Source organism: Diaporthe amygdali (genome assembly GCF_026229845.1).
Source record: "Diaporthe amygdali strain CAA958 chromosome Unknown NODE_1_length_4327563_cov_65_473760, whole genome shotgun sequence".
In the NCBI taxonomy this organism is placed as follows: Eukaryota; Fungi; Ascomycota; class Sordariomycetes; order Diaporthales; family Diaporthaceae; genus Diaporthe; species Diaporthe amygdali.
Window position 1 is genome coordinate 4,120,447 of NW_026517021.1, and position 15,725 is coordinate 4,136,171.

Consider the following 15,725-nt stretch of genomic DNA (forward strand, 5'->3'; position numbering starts at 1 on the left):
GTAATTACAGATTCTGTCCTGCATTTAGTAATATCACAACAGACACTTCAAAGAGACGATGCACAACTCATGTGACATTGACTTCAGCACTTGTATCTATATATCACTTTTGTCCGCATCAAAGCTGGAAGAATAATAAGACTGCCACTGATCACCAACCAACTGTTCGCGGCGGAAAGAAAACTAATATAGAATGGAAAGATCCATTTTGCCCTGATTAAGCATAGTTCGCTCAGCTACCCAATCACATATAGAATTGGAACAACACTGCCACACTCAACGGAATTGCAAAAGGTCATTGCAGAGCCCCCTGTGGCTTACTTAACTCCCCGTATAGAAGATTACCCAATGAAACAGTACTATACAATAGGCTACCCCGAGGGAGCTACTTCGCAAGAGATTATCCTATGGTTGATTATTCCATAGCTGGTTGTCCTGTGATTCCCCCTTTCTCTTTTATTTATTCATCACATTGATACCGTGGCCGTGAGGCTATCAAATCCCAACCACAGGATTGCTTTTGAGTTCTACACTAAGAAGCATTTGAGTGACCCTACCACGAATAGACAGGGTGTTTTGCCAAATAGTTCCTTTTCTCTCTTGTTCTTCGGCGGGAGAGGGGGGGGTTTTGGGAGCAAATACATATCTTCTTCACAGTGTTCGAAGTATGACAGCATCCTACCATATTCTGTGTTTTCCAGAGCGCTATGTTCGTGAGGAAGCTATATCAAACCCATCACAAGCCACGTCCTAGTTTCAACAAGAGCAATAGGCCCATATCTCTATTAAGCTATGATATACCACAACGATGTTGGTCTGCCTGAATCGCCCTACTTGAGAAAGTGATATAAATCCCATATGTAGGACCAATAGAAGCCCGTGGTAGCTTCCTAAGGCCACTGGCATACGAGAGAAACACTAGGCGGTCTGGTACGCATCCAGGGCCAGCTCGAGGAACCAATTTGTCTCTGCTTGGTAGTGATCAATCGGCCAGAAAGGCTGCCTCACAGTCGTCTGGCACCCACCACTGCTATCAACGGGAAGGCCGTCGAACCTGGCGTTGATCCATCCCAGCCATTCCCTCTGCGTCGCGTACAGGGTGGGCACATGGGTGGTCCCGTTAACAACCAGGTACTCTAGCACACTTTCCGGGTGGGCCGAGCAAGTCGCGTTTACCGTCGCAGTTGTCACTATTTCGGGAACGGATTGATCCAGTGTGCCCTGAATTACAAAGACGGGCCCAGCGACACTTCGCCCGCCCACCGAAGATAGCCTTAAATAACTCTGCAGGTAGAAATTGTCATGCCAGCCGTCTCGTAGCAGGGGAGACTGTGTCGTGCTGTCGCCTGATAATACAGTCGTCACGCCCTGGCACCCAGCGATTTCCGCCTGCAGCTCCAGGCGGGCTACTCCCAGCGGGGTGAGGACATCGGAGAGGCGGAAGTCCGGGAATATTCCCTGCGCCGCCCAAGCCAGGAGGTTGACTCCAGGGATTTCTGTGGCGCCGAGCGACAGGGCAAGGTCCACGACTGCAGAAAAGTTTGCGGCTGGGCTCCCGGCTATAGTGCCGAGGTACCCCGGGACGGGGTTTGTTACTTGTCGCTCTGCTGCTGCCCACGCTGCGCCGCCTCCTTCGCTGTGGCCCATAATGACAAACTCGTCTGATAGACGCGACGGGAACGCCTGCAGGGCGGCTTCTCGTGAATAGAACAAGTCATTGGCAAGCGATGGGTTGCCAATGAGGGGGTGGTAGACGGGCGTCCTTGTTCCTCCCGACTGTCCGGTCGTGTTGTCGAAACCAAAGGTATAATTTATCCCAAGTCCTTGGTAATCGGGTGCTACTACAGCGAAGCCTGCCAATGCGAGCGCATACGTCGCTTGGAACTGGTATAGAAGGCCGCGCATGTGAGACGGCGTGCAGTCGCCGAACTCCCCTGATGCACCATGGGCGAATACAACTGTCTTCGCCTTGCTCGATCCAGATTGGAGGTTTGGTGAGAAGGGCCATAATATATACGCCGATGCTGGAACCACTGTCTTCTTGTACGTCTCCGTTGTGAAGAGTATGCGAGATAATGCCAGGTTAGGCGCGAGTGTGTAGAATGTGGTGTTCGTCAAAGGCTCGACCTTGAGCAGCGTGCCGGGTGGCGTGCTGGCCGTGAAGTTCTCTGGTACAGTGTAGAAAGAGTCTTCTGCGATGGAGCCAAAAGCCCAGTTTGAGCGCTCATAATTGAGTGCCACCTCGATATTATTCGCCAATTCGGACGATAAGTTGGCTTTCGTGATTTGCTCAGCGCTCAGCTTGAAGCTCGAGTTGAATGTGTTTGTCTGTGGTTCAAGAAAACGCTGCCCAGTTACCAGAAGTGTGTGAAACACAAGCAACGTACCACAGACGTACTTCAGCATGATGGACAGCTTATTCCGAAAACCCGAAAGATGCAGAGAACAGTCACGCTGCCCAACCAAAAAGATGAGATAAAGTCAAATATCACGGCGCCCTCAATGTAGTCAGCTTCCCCGCATATCTAGGTACCTGGTAGGATTTGCCATTTGCCCTGCTATTGAAGCTAAATTGTGAAGACCCCGGCAAGCCCCTGAGCATGCCCTCAGATTAATGTAAGCGCTTGTAATCTATGACAACATTATTGCCAGAAAGACTCCGGTATCATGCCTCTCTTATTTTGTGATCGAGTCGAGAATTGATGAAGCGCAGGACATTCTGAAAACGATTTGGCGATCAGACTGTCTCTAAGATAGGTCAATATCTAATGGCTTCCGGCGTTGCACTTAGCCTGCGGATAACCTGGACGAAACACTTATCCGTTCCTTCGTACCAATTTCATCAGGAGAAATAACTGACACCAAGCCTCTTATATATGAAGCCTCCATCCGGACGCTCCGAGAGTTTTCGAGAGATGTGACGGTACGGCTCAGCTCTTCTTCACGGGGCAGAAGAATCTAACTGATAGCCAGGCGGTATCCTTTGATAATGGGTCGAATGGTGATGATGAGTATGGGGCTATTGATGGCCCAGGTTTTTGATCTTTAGTTGGTTTGGATATGGATTAATCTGTTTTTGAGACTTCGAGGCATGTACAATGTGGGCTGTAAAATGGTTCATACACACGTACTTTTCGAACCTTTCCAATTAAAAAGGATTCTGAGTTAATTTAGGCGATGCTTGGTTTTGGTCTTTGGACAAACAACGTGTCAAATTGACAAGGGGCCGCTTAGATATAGAGGTAAAGTGAGTCCGAAATCTACAACGCCTAATCACGATTATTGAATTTATTACCAGAAATAAAGCCTAGTATCCGAACCGAGTCAGACATTAAACAAAGCTTTTCTCAGCTGTTCAGATATATCTTGCTGAAAGGCTCCGAGAGTCTTGAATTGTACCAACTATGTATGAATTGCAAAAAAATACAGATAGATGGCCTGCGGCTTATATTGTTCAGATGTTCTTGTTATCTGGCAGCAACTGTTCGTCGCCGCAACGCCTCACCCAGACCAGCACAAAATCACCTCCCGGTGAGCATATCAGGGTACGCATCAAACGTGGCAAGATACGGTGGGCAACAACTACTCTGAAGTTCATATCTTATATTAATTTACCTGTTCTCCCTCAGCCTGCCAATTTCTACCCGTAGATATTGCATTGCTTTGATTACAAGGTTCATATAACGTTCTAAAGGCTCGTAGGGAAGCGAGACGCTCTGACGATGACAGATGCAAACGGTTTCGTATGAGCTGATATGTATTAAATATTCAGCTAAATATTTGTGCTTCAATCCAACTCTGTGCACTACTATACAAAGATTCCTGTACTTAGAACGGACATCGTCTAGACATGTTCCATGTTACACATTGTTTTTCGAAATCGCGTATATGCAGGTATTCGAGAAAGGTTCAAGATACTTGTGTTGATGTATATCTCCCTTCACTGAGGAGACCGCTTCAGTTCCAAGTTATGAGTAGCCCAACCTGCATGCGACAACGCAGGTGCATGCCTAAACCTTGAGGCGCGGTATACCCGCGGACCCCCCTGCAGTGCTTGTTGGTCGCCAACATACTGACCGCCGCCTCTTCAGCCCCGCCATTTCGAGTCCACCACGAACATTTTGACATCATCGACATCATTTTGAGCATCTCTGTCTCAGGCGACGTTTTTGAGCTGGCTTCGACGCAGCGAGTGAGCCAGACTTCACGGCCATTCACTTCGCAGATTCAACGAAGTGCCCCACAACAGCACTACTGCTCGCCAGACCTTTGTCGCCCAGCTCATGGATTGGCTCCGGCTTGCTATCTCTTCCAGAGAAGATCATACTAATGCCTTACGATGCGCACAGGACAATTTTGGTGTCTTCGAGCTTGGTGATTCCCGCTACATGGCATTCGACGGCATACCAGTTAGTCTCTTCTCAAGACGTTGAAAGCATCACTGAGCCCGATGCTGACTGACACGCACTCACGTGCAGTATGAGCCGCCAGTGCTTCATAACCAGCCTCTTTTGGTGTCCGTCCTGGGGCTTCCGAACGCGCTAGATTGCACCAACGCGGAAGAGCTCGAATCTGTATTGCGCAACGCATATGAGAAGGACGATGTTTTTTGTGCACAATTTCTTCAGGGCATTATTCTTCTTGCACCTGGGGAGTGCAAGAAAGAGCTTGCCAAAAATGCACGCAGGCTTCTGTCCAATCGTGGCAATGTTTGGGTTGATATTCGGCCACAGCCGGAGCCAACTTTGCTACCAGGCACATATATGATCGAGAACACTCTTCTTCGGCGTGTACATCGTTTATATGACGACGAACAGAAGGTCTTCATGACAACTTTGAAACCAAAAAGCCTGCGAGGGTGAGCGCCTCTCCTCGCCCACCCTACCCTTCTCGGCTGAGCCGCGGCACATTTTGGGGAGCAAAAGCCAATCTACTTTTTCCCCAGCAACTGGATCACGTACTGACACCTGTCAGGGAGTTCGAACCATTTGAACAGCTTCAGGTTGCTGGAAAGGCGTATGCAACATTGAGTGTTGCGGTACCTTCACGCTTGCAGTCCCGGCATCTCAGAATAGCCTTCAAAGACATTTTTCGTGTACACGGGCTGAAGACTTCACTTTGCAACTCCTCGTATTACCAATTATCTTCCCCGGCCCTACAATCAGCGGGCGTAGTGCAGAAGCTGGTCAGCCGTGGTCATCATATCCTGGGTCTGACGAAGCTCAGTTCCATGATTGCTAGGGAGGAGCCATCCGACGCAGTGGATTTCCAGACCGCTTTCAACCCACGAGGAGATGGATATCAATCTCCAGCCGGGAGCAGCAGTGGAAGTGCAGCCGCTGTCGCGTCATATGAATGGCTTGATTCTGCAATTGGCACCGACACGTCTGGGAGCGGCCGAAGACCCGCATTAGTCAATGGAATATTTCAGTTTCGACCTTCACATGATGCAGTACCCTTGGATGGGATGGTCCCAACATTCTCACAGTTCGATACCCCATGTGTCTTTGCGAGAAACCTCGAGGTTCTGGAAGACGTTCTGTCCGCGTGGGTGCCAAGGGTAGACTTGTCTCTGGAAAAGTCGAATTCTGACCTCGAGATCATCTACCCCTTGGACTATCTGCCGAAAGCCGTCCCTGGCCAACTGGCCATCCTCGACTCCTTTGTAGACGACATTGCGACGCATCTTAATGCGGCGATCACGAGAATCTCGATACGCAAGTCTTGGGAAGCAGCGTCCCCGCCCAATGCTTCTGACGACATCGAAGTATACCTCAAGGATGTGATAACTCATACATATCACTACAGCTTTTACCACTCTTCTGATGGATTCAGAACCGAGTACTTAGAGAAGTTTGGCCACGAGCCTTATGTGATCCCCTTTGTGAAACAACGATGGGCTTCCGGTGCTGCGGTATCGACTGAGCAGTACATTGAAGGGTTGCGGAAGCTTGAGGTCTACAGAGATTGGTTACTGAGAAATATCTTCAAAACCAAGAAAGCTCTGATGGTGCTGCCAATATCACCCGTCGAGCCGCATTACCGCGATGAAAGAATAGAGTCACCGTCACAGCAAAGTGCAACCGATGAGCTATTTCTTTCGCCTATTCTCCGCTCGCCAGACATTGTTGTACCCATAGGAGAGATCCCTTACCAGTCTAGGATCACGCGGGTTCAGGAGCTACTCCCAGTTGCTATCAATGTGGTAGGAACCCCTGGAATGGATTACTGGGTTCTGGAATGCATGAGGACGGTCCTCCAGAAAAGCGGACGGCCTTCCGAGGTCAAGGCTGGAAAGAGAATGTTTTGATATCATTGGGGTGCAGAAGTAAGGCATGTGATGGCTTTGATACCTCGCCAATCTCGATCAGCACCGAATTACCTGACTTAGACTCTCACCAACCGATCAAAATGATCTTCCCTAAGCTCATCGACGATTACATAAATGTTGAGTATCATGAATATAATACATTTTCCTCTTAGTGCGATCGGATATAAAATTGATTGCAGGCTATATAAGATGTAATCCAGGCACCCTCGGTACTATCGTACTTGGGCGAATTCATTACGTTGCTGCGGCGGCTCGAGTGCCCGAAACAAGACCAAGAACTGACCCTTCGAGACCTGGGAGATGCTACATATACTTTTGAACGCCTGAGACTGCCGCAAACGTCCATCGAGAGGAGGAACATCATGAAAGCAATAAAGGGCTCATTATGCGCCACGGCCGTTCCCAGTCCCGCAAGTGATTGTGTAATGTTTTGGAGGTTGAACCTATATCGCCATGTCCAAGGCTCGGGATACCCTTTTCTCGGACGTAGGATCCAAGCAGAACCATCCGCAACAACCCTCCCCGGGCTTTCCGCCATATCCGGCTCTGATGAACGCATCTAGACAGGACTCAACTGTAACCAGTCTCATATGTCCCTGATTTGCCACCGTTTCTTCGGATATTGAAAACATTCAAATGGAGTTCCTGAAAACAGCAGCGCGTCAGTCCACCGGGACCGACTTCGGGCAACCTCATGCCACACATTTTATCCCATCCTCTGCCCATCTCCTTTGCCGTCGGGCACCTAACATGTCCCTCAAAACAGCCTTTCTTTCGATGCGGCGTAGGAGTGTGCAGCATGCCAAAAGACCCACGTGTCCTTCTTCCCTTGAGTCAAAGCGCCCTGTCGATTTTCGGGGACAATCGCGTTGGTGTTTTGATTGTGCCATTGGGACTTCGCCTTCGTCTGGCCCGGACTTCTGATGCCAAAGACAAACAATCCCTCGTTTGTTGGATAGAGGGCTGTTGAAAGAGGCGGCAAGAGATACGGTGCTGCATGAACCCGCGGTAAGAATGCTTTGCTGTGTTCGCCCCTCATACAGCCGGCAGGTCCCAACTCTGACAGCCGCAAACCACATCGGTTGACGATCTCCAGCATTTCAGCCCGTCATAATGGTCATCAGGATGACCAACGACTGCGTCACAACCATGAGATACCATCTGGTGTGACCGCTGTAGCTTTAAAGCGCCGCAGAGCACACCAGAAGGGATCACTCTCAATCACCACCCCCTCGTCTTCCTTTCTTCTTTCTCCCCTTCCCAACCGCCGCGCTCCGTCCCTCCTCCTCGTCGCTGCTGTCCTCCTTAGCCCTGGCCCTCTTCTTCCGCGCCTCCTCCCTTTGCTCCAGCGCCCTCTTTCCCAGCAGCTTTCCTTTCAGATCCCTCGTCTCAGCCGCCCTCGCGTCATCGGCCGCCTCCTTCCCAGCAGGCACGTGCCCTATCCCCGAGTTCTCAGGAACCTCAAAGCCGTCGTCGTCGTTGTCCCTGCCCCGAGGCTGGGAGTATGTCTTGCGCTGCTGTTGGGACTTTTTCAGGCTTGGATGAGGCGATGGCTTGTTTGCTAGGGAAGAGAATGAAAATTTGGGCTTCTCCGATCCATTGTCCTCCGGTTTTGAGCTGGCGGCTGATGAAGCACGGGATTTTGAGTTGCGCCCTAAGCGGCCGAGGATTGCTGTGTGTTTGGAAGTGCTCAGATTAACTTTGTTCATGATTTGGTCAAAGTCAACGGCCTTTGGCAGGTCGTCGGACTTTGGCGGAGCCATTTCTAGTGTCACCTGCGATATTCCTAGGTAAGGTGTTGGGAAAGACTAAAGAAAAAAAGCTGAAGGCACGGCTTAAAGTCATCAAATGAGAGCACCAAGGCGATAACGGGTTCCACAGGCTTATCGTACAGAGAGCTTGGGCCACCCACCTTCCAAACCCCCGGTTCTCCCACGGGTTGGCTCAACGTTGATTTAGGTTCTTCTTACCACTAACACCGTCTGTAAAATGCCGTCGTTGCATAACCTCACATAGAACATAGGTCAATGTGTCTTTTTTGACGGAGAAACGGCTGCTAGCCTTGAAATTGAGTTTATGAAAAGAAGTGGGATGCGTAGCCAACCCCCGTTATTCTCGCTAGCGCTAAATTGTGTGGAGCTTATAGGAGGCACTTTTACCATTTTCACACCAAGAACCGAGACAGCAGTGGTCGAATTTGGTATTCAATTTCCGTCTGCCCGCTGGGACTGATGCTTGCAGCACGTAGTGACCCTGTCGTCCATCATCCGGGACGGTTAGACGCCGAGAAGTATCGTATTAATTCGCTTTCGCACACATTTAAGAAGCCTCAAGCCATATCGCCCTTCTGTGCCTCATGGAACGCAACGTGAACCCCTTCACCCGGGCAGCCCACAATCTCAGCCTTGTGATACTGTGCATACCAATCGCCGCGATATTCGATTCGGTCGTACTTTTGGAGAATGCGTACCACTGGGAGATGATTGTATCAGCTCATGACCTCGACAAACCCCAACACCAACAGCAAGCACATGTAGGCGGGTCAACTTACTAGCGAAAGCCATCTCGGTCATTGCAAAGTTTTGGCCCACGCAGATCCTGGGGCCTCCATTGAATGGAACGTATTGCCATGCCTTTGGCGTCCAGTGGTCCCACCTGTCTGGGCTGAACACGGCCGGGTCGGCAAATTTCTCACTCTGTGGCGGGTAGAGGTCCGCACGGCGCTGCATCGACAGGGTGCTATAAATCACAATGTCTTTCTTCAACACCGCAATGTCGGGCTGGCCCGGCTGCCCCGGTAAAGTTGTGTCCTCAAGCGCCGCGCGCAGGTTATACGGCACGGCGGGGTAGAGCCGCAGAGTCTCGTTTAGTGTGTGCGTTAGATAAGTCATATTCTTAAGATCCTCATATGTCGGTGCTCTATGCTCTCCAACAGTCGAGAGTATCTCGTTACGCAGCTTGGTGTATATAGCTGGATAGTGCGCAAGCTCATAGATGGTCCATGACAGAGTCGCGGCTGTCGTGTCACGGCCGGCTAGAAGAATGGCCATGATTTGGTCGCGAAGGACCTTGGGGTTCCTCGAATAGCGGGCGATGCTGTGCAAGAATGTGGCGCTCTTGTCCGACTTGGAGAGCTTGTCGAGCTCGGATGGCGGGAGGGCCAGTGCCTGCTCGATGTAGGGCTTCATGAACCTCTCAAGGACCCGGATGCCCTTGTTATACCGACGCTTGGGAACCAACCATCGGAATGGGCTGTCAAGGTCAGATTCCGTCAACCATCCTGATTTTGCGAGGAAGAAAGTCTAGCTTACGCGAGTATCGTGAGCATCATTTGTACACGCTGGACTTCGGTGAAGGCGTCGACAAACTCGTGCTTGGGACTGAGGCGGTCAGCTCGCATCTCGTGATGGCCAGTACCTCAACCTACTTGTTAAGACTGTTCACGCTTGTTCCGAGCAGAAAGTCGGTTGTGACATCGAGTGTCATTCGATAGAACAAATCACAAATGTCAACCGTCTCCCCCGACGAGGGTATCTTGGTCATTAATGTCTGGGTCCACCGCTCAAATATTTCTATGTCCCGGACCTTTTCCTTGATGAACATTGGGCGGATGAGGCCGCGGCTGTCTGACCACAATTGGCCATCAGTAGTGAAGATGCTGTCGCCTAGAAACGGGCTCCACGTATCGTGGAATCGCTCGCCCTTTCCAAAGTCTGAGAACTTGGATGTCAAGATGGTTTTGACGTGGTCGGGGTCTCTCGTCATGATGAACCTGTGCTGTGCCGAAATGGATATTTCGACGCAGTTGGGGCACGTCGCGGGGGATGACTTGTACAGCCCATCGTAAAATTCCAACAGCTTGTTCTGGCCCTGTTTAATGGCAGCATCGATGAAGAAGGGAAATCCTATGAGCGGGTTCGTGGCTAATACAATTGATCTAACAGCGCCGAGTTTCCTAATTTGGTAGTCGACATAGGCTGTCCTCAAAACATAGTAAGAGACGATGAGGAGAAGAACAAGGAGGCTCAAGTAAGCGGGCCCGAGAGAAAGGATCTCCCGAAACATGGTTACGATCCGGATGGCTTGTGACAGTGAGGTTGCACGGTGCAAAATTCAGTTTGGAGGGTAGTCAGACAGGTTCGCGAACTCCGTCCGGCAGGTTTTCCGAAGAACCACTACACTGAGGGCAAGGGCGAAAGAGGGGATGTAAGTCTTATAGCATGTGCCGTCTGATTTATCACGGCCTCGTACAAGCTCAGATGTTGACAAGCATATCATTGAAACCTCGGCTGGCTTCATCGGTCATGCAAGATCAGTCAAGGCTGGCTGCTGCAGGACAGCTCGACGCACAGGTGTGGACTGACGGCTTCGAAACACCCTTGAAGGGATTGGAAGCACTAGTCACCGTTGGTGAAATGGAGTGACGACCACCAAGCCACTTGGCCCAATAGCGGCGATGCAACTGGTGGTCCATTGACCATTGCCGCAGCGCGCGGTGCAGGCCAGCCCATCCGATAGATGGATGGCGGGACGAAACAGCCGCAAGGATATGCCCAAAGTGGAAATCGAAGAGAAGGGCGGGCAGGCGATGCAAGGAAGGCCGGTGCAGGTGTAGCTTGGACGGGGCCTCGAGGTCGAGCTTCGCCCCGAATTGGAGGGCGACCCCGCAAACTCAAAGGGCAGATCGTCGATGTGACGCCGTGACGGCGACGAAGGTGTGCATGGTCCTCACCTGACAGTGCCCTAGAGCCAATGCTATCAGGGACAGGGACACCACGCGGCGGTAAGATGGACGTGAAACGGCCATGTGGGAGTCCAAGGTTGCCCTCAGGACTGCCGTTGCTGATCCGGCTGCGGGTGTAGGAGCAGGTAGTGTACTGAAGTGAGTTTAAAGTCGGGATGATATAAGGTGAACCTTATGAACCTGTCAGCCTATTTTGTTCCCAACGCCCTCTGATTTTCGAGGTTTGGATGAGGTCGAGTCGAATGTCGAGGACGTTGGCAAGCTGAGACGCTGCATGATGCGTCGAAAAGGGCATGACTTTGACGGATCGGAAAGGAGTAAATCCCATCGGCGAGGATGAGTGCTTATCCAGGTCCAGATGGAGATGGAGCGAGGTAAGGAAGACGGGGAAGAGCATGTGAGATTCTGACATTCAAGACTGAAGACTTGTGAATTGGATTGGCCCTTTCACTCTCTCTCTCTCTCTCTATATGCAGGGTGGGTGGGTGCATAGTCAGTCTAGACTGCAGCACTGTCTACAGACATACAGCCAAGACACAGAGCGAAACAAGGTCGGGCATGTCAAAGCCAGCCGAGGTGTTTGCAGTGCTGGCAGCTTAGCTCCAAAGGTTTCCCTTTGTCATTGGGCCGGAAATTCCCGCTGCTGCAAAACGGTTTGCTGCGGAAGCTGGCAGCTTTGCTGAACCGTCACTCGCTGCGGCAGGCCTGCCAGGGGGGCAGGCTAAACCTCACACCTCAACCTCACCTGGCCTGCACTTGGCAATCTCGCGATTTTCGATACTTCTCTTCACACCTCAGCCTTGCCTTTCCCTTCCCGTCCCTGGCTTTGTCTCATCCGGGACCCCATCCACGCACACACACTCCCCTCAAAATGTTCAGGCTCGCCCGCAGTCGAGCTCTGGCTTCGGCCTTTGCTGCGCCCAAGGTACGTCTGCGTCGTGCTTATCACCTGCCCCCAAAAGAGTTCTCGAGCTCTGAAACCGCGCTGCTCGGGACAGATATACTGATATTATCCACCTCCAGGCGTCTCCCTCCGTCAGATTCCCCGGACTGGCCCAGCAAAAACGGAACCTCTCCATCCACGAGTACCTGTCTGCCGACCTCCTGCGCCAGGTATGCCGCACCTAAATAAAAGAACCCGTCCATCAGCGTCTGCGCCGCAATCCGAGCTAATAATAACCCTCCTCCCAGTATGGCATCGGCGTCCCCAAGGGTTCCGTCGCGAAGACAGCCGCTGAGGCCGAGGCTGTCGCAAAGTCGATCGGTGGTGAGGATATGGTCATCAAGGCCCAGGTCCTTGCGGGTGGCCGTGGAAAGGGAACTTTCGACAACGGTCTGAAGGGTGGTGTCCGTGTCATCTACTCGCCTACCGAGGCCAAGATGTTCGCTGAGCAGATGATCGGTCACAATCTCATCACCAAGCAAACCGGTGCCGCGGGTCGGCTGTGCAACTCCGTCTACATCTGCGAGCGCAAGTTCGCTCGCCGTGAGTTCTACCTGGCTGTCCTCATGGATCGTGCCACCCAAGGCCCCGTCATCGTCTCATCCTCCCAGGGTGGTATGGACATCGAGGGTGTTGCTAAGGAAAACCCTGATGCCATCAACACCAACTACATTGACATCAACGTTGGCGTCACCGACGAAGTCGCTACCGAGATCGCCACCAAGCTTGGATTCAGCGAGCAGTGCATCGACGAGGCCAAGGACACTATCAAGAAGCTGTACCAGATCTTCCTCGAGAAGGACTCCACCCAAATCGAGATCAACCCCCTGTCAGAGACCTCCGATCACAAGGTTATGTGCATGGACGCCAAGTTCGGCTTCGACGACAACGCCGACTACAGGCAGAAGGAGGTCTTCTCATGGCGCGACACCACCCAGGAGGACCCCGACGAGGTCCGTGCCGCCGAGTCCGGCCTCAACTTCATCAAGCTGGATGGTGACATCGGCTGCCTCGTCAACGGTGCCGGTCTTGCCATGGCCACCATGGACATCATCAAGCTGAACGGCGGCCAGCCTGCCAACTTCCTGGACGTCGGCGGTGGTGCCACCCCAGCAGCCATCAAGGAGGCCTTCGAGCTCATCACCAGCGACCCCAAGGTCTCTGCTATCTTCGTCAACATCTTTGGTGGTATTGTGCGATGTGATGCCATTGCCCACGGTCTTATTAACACCGTGAAGGCCCTGGATCTCAAGATCCCCATTATTGCCCGTCTGCAGGGCACCAACATGGAGCAGGCTCACGCTCTGATCAACGACTCTGGAATGAAGATTTTCTCTATCGACGACCTGCAGAGCGCTGCCGAGAGGGCTGTACAGCTCTCCAAGGTCGTGAAGATGGGTGAGTTTGAGGATCTCCCCTTTCCGCGGATCACGTGGCAATCTCAGCTAACAGCGACTAGCTCGTGACATTGATGTCGGTGTTGAGTTCACTCTGGGTATCTAAGGCATTTTTTAGTGGTGCTTCTTCCTCTGTATTATCTCACATCATGGGCGGTCGTTTTCCTACGCAGACCGCGAGTAACCGCGGAATGGATAGAGTTGACAGTATAGCATCGTCATTTTGTGCATAACACCATGCGTCCTTAAATTCCTCGTCGAACGCCACTAGTAACGGCATGTATTCGCCTGTGACTTCACTATGATTTAGTCTTCTTGTGATTACAGATCCCGCGCTCCGTCCTAAGTCTTGTTATACTACGTTTGCTGCTCCACATTCAGCCCCAGATCCAATGCTAACCCAACAATCAAAGCCCAGAACACTGCGAAGACCGGCAATATAAGCAAATTCCAAAGCAATGACCAGAGTATGCGAAAAGGGATTGAGACCACCGAGTAAGGCAGGTCGAGCCAGGCGGCGCCTACGGAGCTCCAGGCCGTGGCGCCGTACGGCGGGCCCGGGATAGAGTCTCCGGCCGCAAACGCCCCCTCGCGGTAGGGCATCCCAGTCACCGCTCTACTCATGTATTCTTCCCGCAGTGTGTAGCCGAACACAGGGCTTCGCCACGGCCAGCTTATGTCCAAGTTGAACACCCAGCTCGCCACCTCCACCAGCGCCTCGAGCACCGCCGCGATCCCTTTCTGCAGGGCCGTCAAGCCACGCACGAGGACGGGGATGCCGACCCGCAGCGCAAGGAGGACAACAAAGAGGAAGAGGACCCACCGCGTGACGAAGTCTACCAAAGGCAAGGCCGCCGCGAGTACAGCCCGCGCGACTTTGTCGATGGCGCCCCCGAGCCCTGCTGCCGCGGCGCGCAGCAGGCTGATCAGCGCTTTTGTCAGGTCGAGGAGTACGATCATTGGCGGTTCCCTCAGCGTGCGTGCCGCGCCTGCGTTTCCGTGCCGGCCGAGGCGGATCACGGGAGCCTCTGGTTCTTGTCCCTCGTCCTGTTGCTCTTGCTCCTGTTGCTCTTGCTCCTGTTGGTCCTGTCCCTGCTGCTGTTGCCCCTGCTGTTGTTGGTCATGCTGTTGTTGTTGCTGTTGCTGTTGCTCCTGTTGCTGTTGATCCTGTTGCTGTTGATCCTGTTGCTGTTGATCCTGTTGCTGTTGATCCTGTTGCTGTTGATCCTGTTGCTGTTGCTCCTGCCTCTGGGGTGGTGGCGCGACGGGTGGCTGTCGAAGCGCTTGGAGTTGGAACTCGTGATAGCGCCGGTGGCGGGGTTCTACGTCGAAGATGGGAAGGGGGTTGATGTTCCCTCTGTGTTGGCGGGGTTCTGCGTCGAAGATGGGAGGGGGGTTGATGTTCACTCTTTGGTGGCGGGGTTCTGCGTCAAAGATGAGAGGGGGGTTGATGTTCACTCTTTGGTGGCGGGGTTCTGCGTCAAAGATGAGAGGGGGGTTGATGTACACTCTTTGGTTCAATCTATTTGGTCTGTTTTCTTGGTTGAATGGGTTCGGTCCGAAGCCTGGGTGCTGTCCGGGTTGAGGATGTGCTGGTGGATCACGGTTCAGTCTAACATTGACGAAGCGGTTGAAACCGCCAAATGGCTGATATTGGCGTGGGTTTTCCATCTCCGTTCTCTTCTGGTTTTCTAAGGGGGTATTGGTATTGAAAAGGCTTTGAACAAGACAGAATTGCACCTGGCGTTTCTGGAAAGAATGTTCGGAAGATTTGCTGCTTGGCTCTGAATTTGATGTCTTTGGTTGAGCTGCTCCACAGTCTCATATGCTTACTTCCCAGAAGTTGGCAAATACGTGTTGTGAAATCTCGACGTTCAATGTGCTCAAAAAACGCGTAAGGGGTGACAGGCTCTTTAAACGATCATTGTCAGCAACTTTACGCGGCGAAGAATGGGATTTTTCTGTCAATGCCCACCGGCAAGTCCAACAATGAGGTCTTGATCCACGTGACGGAAGGCTCATATGAAAATAGTTCAACAGAATCACTTCTGTGAGCGCTATTGTCCTGGCTCCCGTGGCCCGCCGCCATGACTTTGTGTGTGCGTGGGCTTCCACCCTCCTCGTGCCGCCCGCGTGTCAGAATGCACAACACAGTGGTCCGGCACGGCAAGTTTCTATGACAGAACCCTTTGAATTGAAAGATTGTGCTATGATTAGACGATTGGGTGGATCGGCTGCAAAGAGTAAAACTGGTGATTGGCGACAAGCATGACTGATTTTGCAGACCAAAAGAAGGCACTACGAAAAGTT

At 52.1% G+C, this 15,725-nt stretch overlaps 6 protein-coding genes across 6 annotated transcripts; 2 read left to right on the forward strand and 4 right to left on the reverse strand.

Annotated features, from left to right (window-relative positions):
• Window positions 1-918: 918 nt before the first annotated feature.
• J7T55_006823 (secretory lipase) lies at window positions 919-2,406 on the reverse strand (the record flags this gene model as incomplete). Its single annotated transcript, XM_053132914.1, has 1 exon — window positions 919-2,406. One exon carries the CDS (start codon window positions 2,404-2,406, stop codon window positions 919-921), a length of 1,488 nt encoding a protein of 495 aa, XP_053001584.1.
• Window positions 2,407-3,458: 1,052 nt separating this feature from the next.
• Window positions 3,459-6,310, forward strand: J7T55_006824 (uncharacterized protein; the record flags this gene model as incomplete). The annotated part of the gene is made up of 5 exons (XM_053132925.1): window positions 3,459-3,545; window positions 4,052-4,192; window positions 4,350-4,409; window positions 4,479-4,858; window positions 4,975-6,310. 5 exons carry the CDS (start codon window positions 3,459-3,461, stop codon window positions 6,308-6,310), a joined length of 2,004 nt encoding a protein of 667 aa, XP_053001585.1.
• A 778-nt stretch (window positions 6,311-7,088) lies between these two features.
• On the reverse strand, window positions 7,089-8,094 carry J7T55_006825 (uncharacterized protein; the record flags this gene model as incomplete). The annotated part of the gene is made up of 3 exons (XM_053132936.1): window positions 7,089-7,324; window positions 7,396-7,467; window positions 7,557-8,094. 3 exons carry the CDS (start codon window positions 8,092-8,094, stop codon window positions 7,089-7,091), a joined length of 846 nt encoding a protein of 281 aa, XP_053001586.1.
• Window positions 8,095-8,660: 566 nt separating this feature from the next.
• Window positions 8,661-10,396, reverse strand: J7T55_006826 (cytochrome P450; the record flags this gene model as incomplete). The annotated part of the gene is made up of 4 exons (XM_053132947.1): window positions 8,661-8,803; window positions 8,883-9,583; window positions 9,643-9,711; window positions 9,759-10,396. 4 exons carry the CDS (start codon window positions 10,394-10,396, stop codon window positions 8,661-8,663), a joined length of 1,551 nt encoding a protein of 516 aa, XP_053001587.1.
• A 1,550-nt stretch (window positions 10,397-11,946) lies between these two features.
• J7T55_006827 (succinylligase beta-chain) lies at window positions 11,947-13,521 on the forward strand (the record flags this gene model as incomplete). The annotated part of the gene is made up of 4 exons (XM_053132958.1): window positions 11,947-12,000; window positions 12,099-12,188; window positions 12,267-13,416; window positions 13,478-13,521. 4 exons carry the CDS (start codon window positions 11,947-11,949, stop codon window positions 13,519-13,521), a joined length of 1,338 nt encoding a protein of 445 aa, XP_053001588.1.
• A 251-nt stretch (window positions 13,522-13,772) lies between these two features.
• On the reverse strand, window positions 13,773-15,086 carry J7T55_006828 (uncharacterized protein; the record flags this gene model as incomplete). The annotated part of the gene is made up of 1 exon (XM_053132968.1): window positions 13,773-15,086. The coding sequence occupies one exon, from the start codon at window positions 15,084-15,086 to the stop codon at window positions 13,773-13,775; it is 1,314 nt and encodes a 437-aa protein (XP_053001589.1).
• Between the last annotated feature and the right edge of the window lie 639 nt (window positions 15,087-15,725).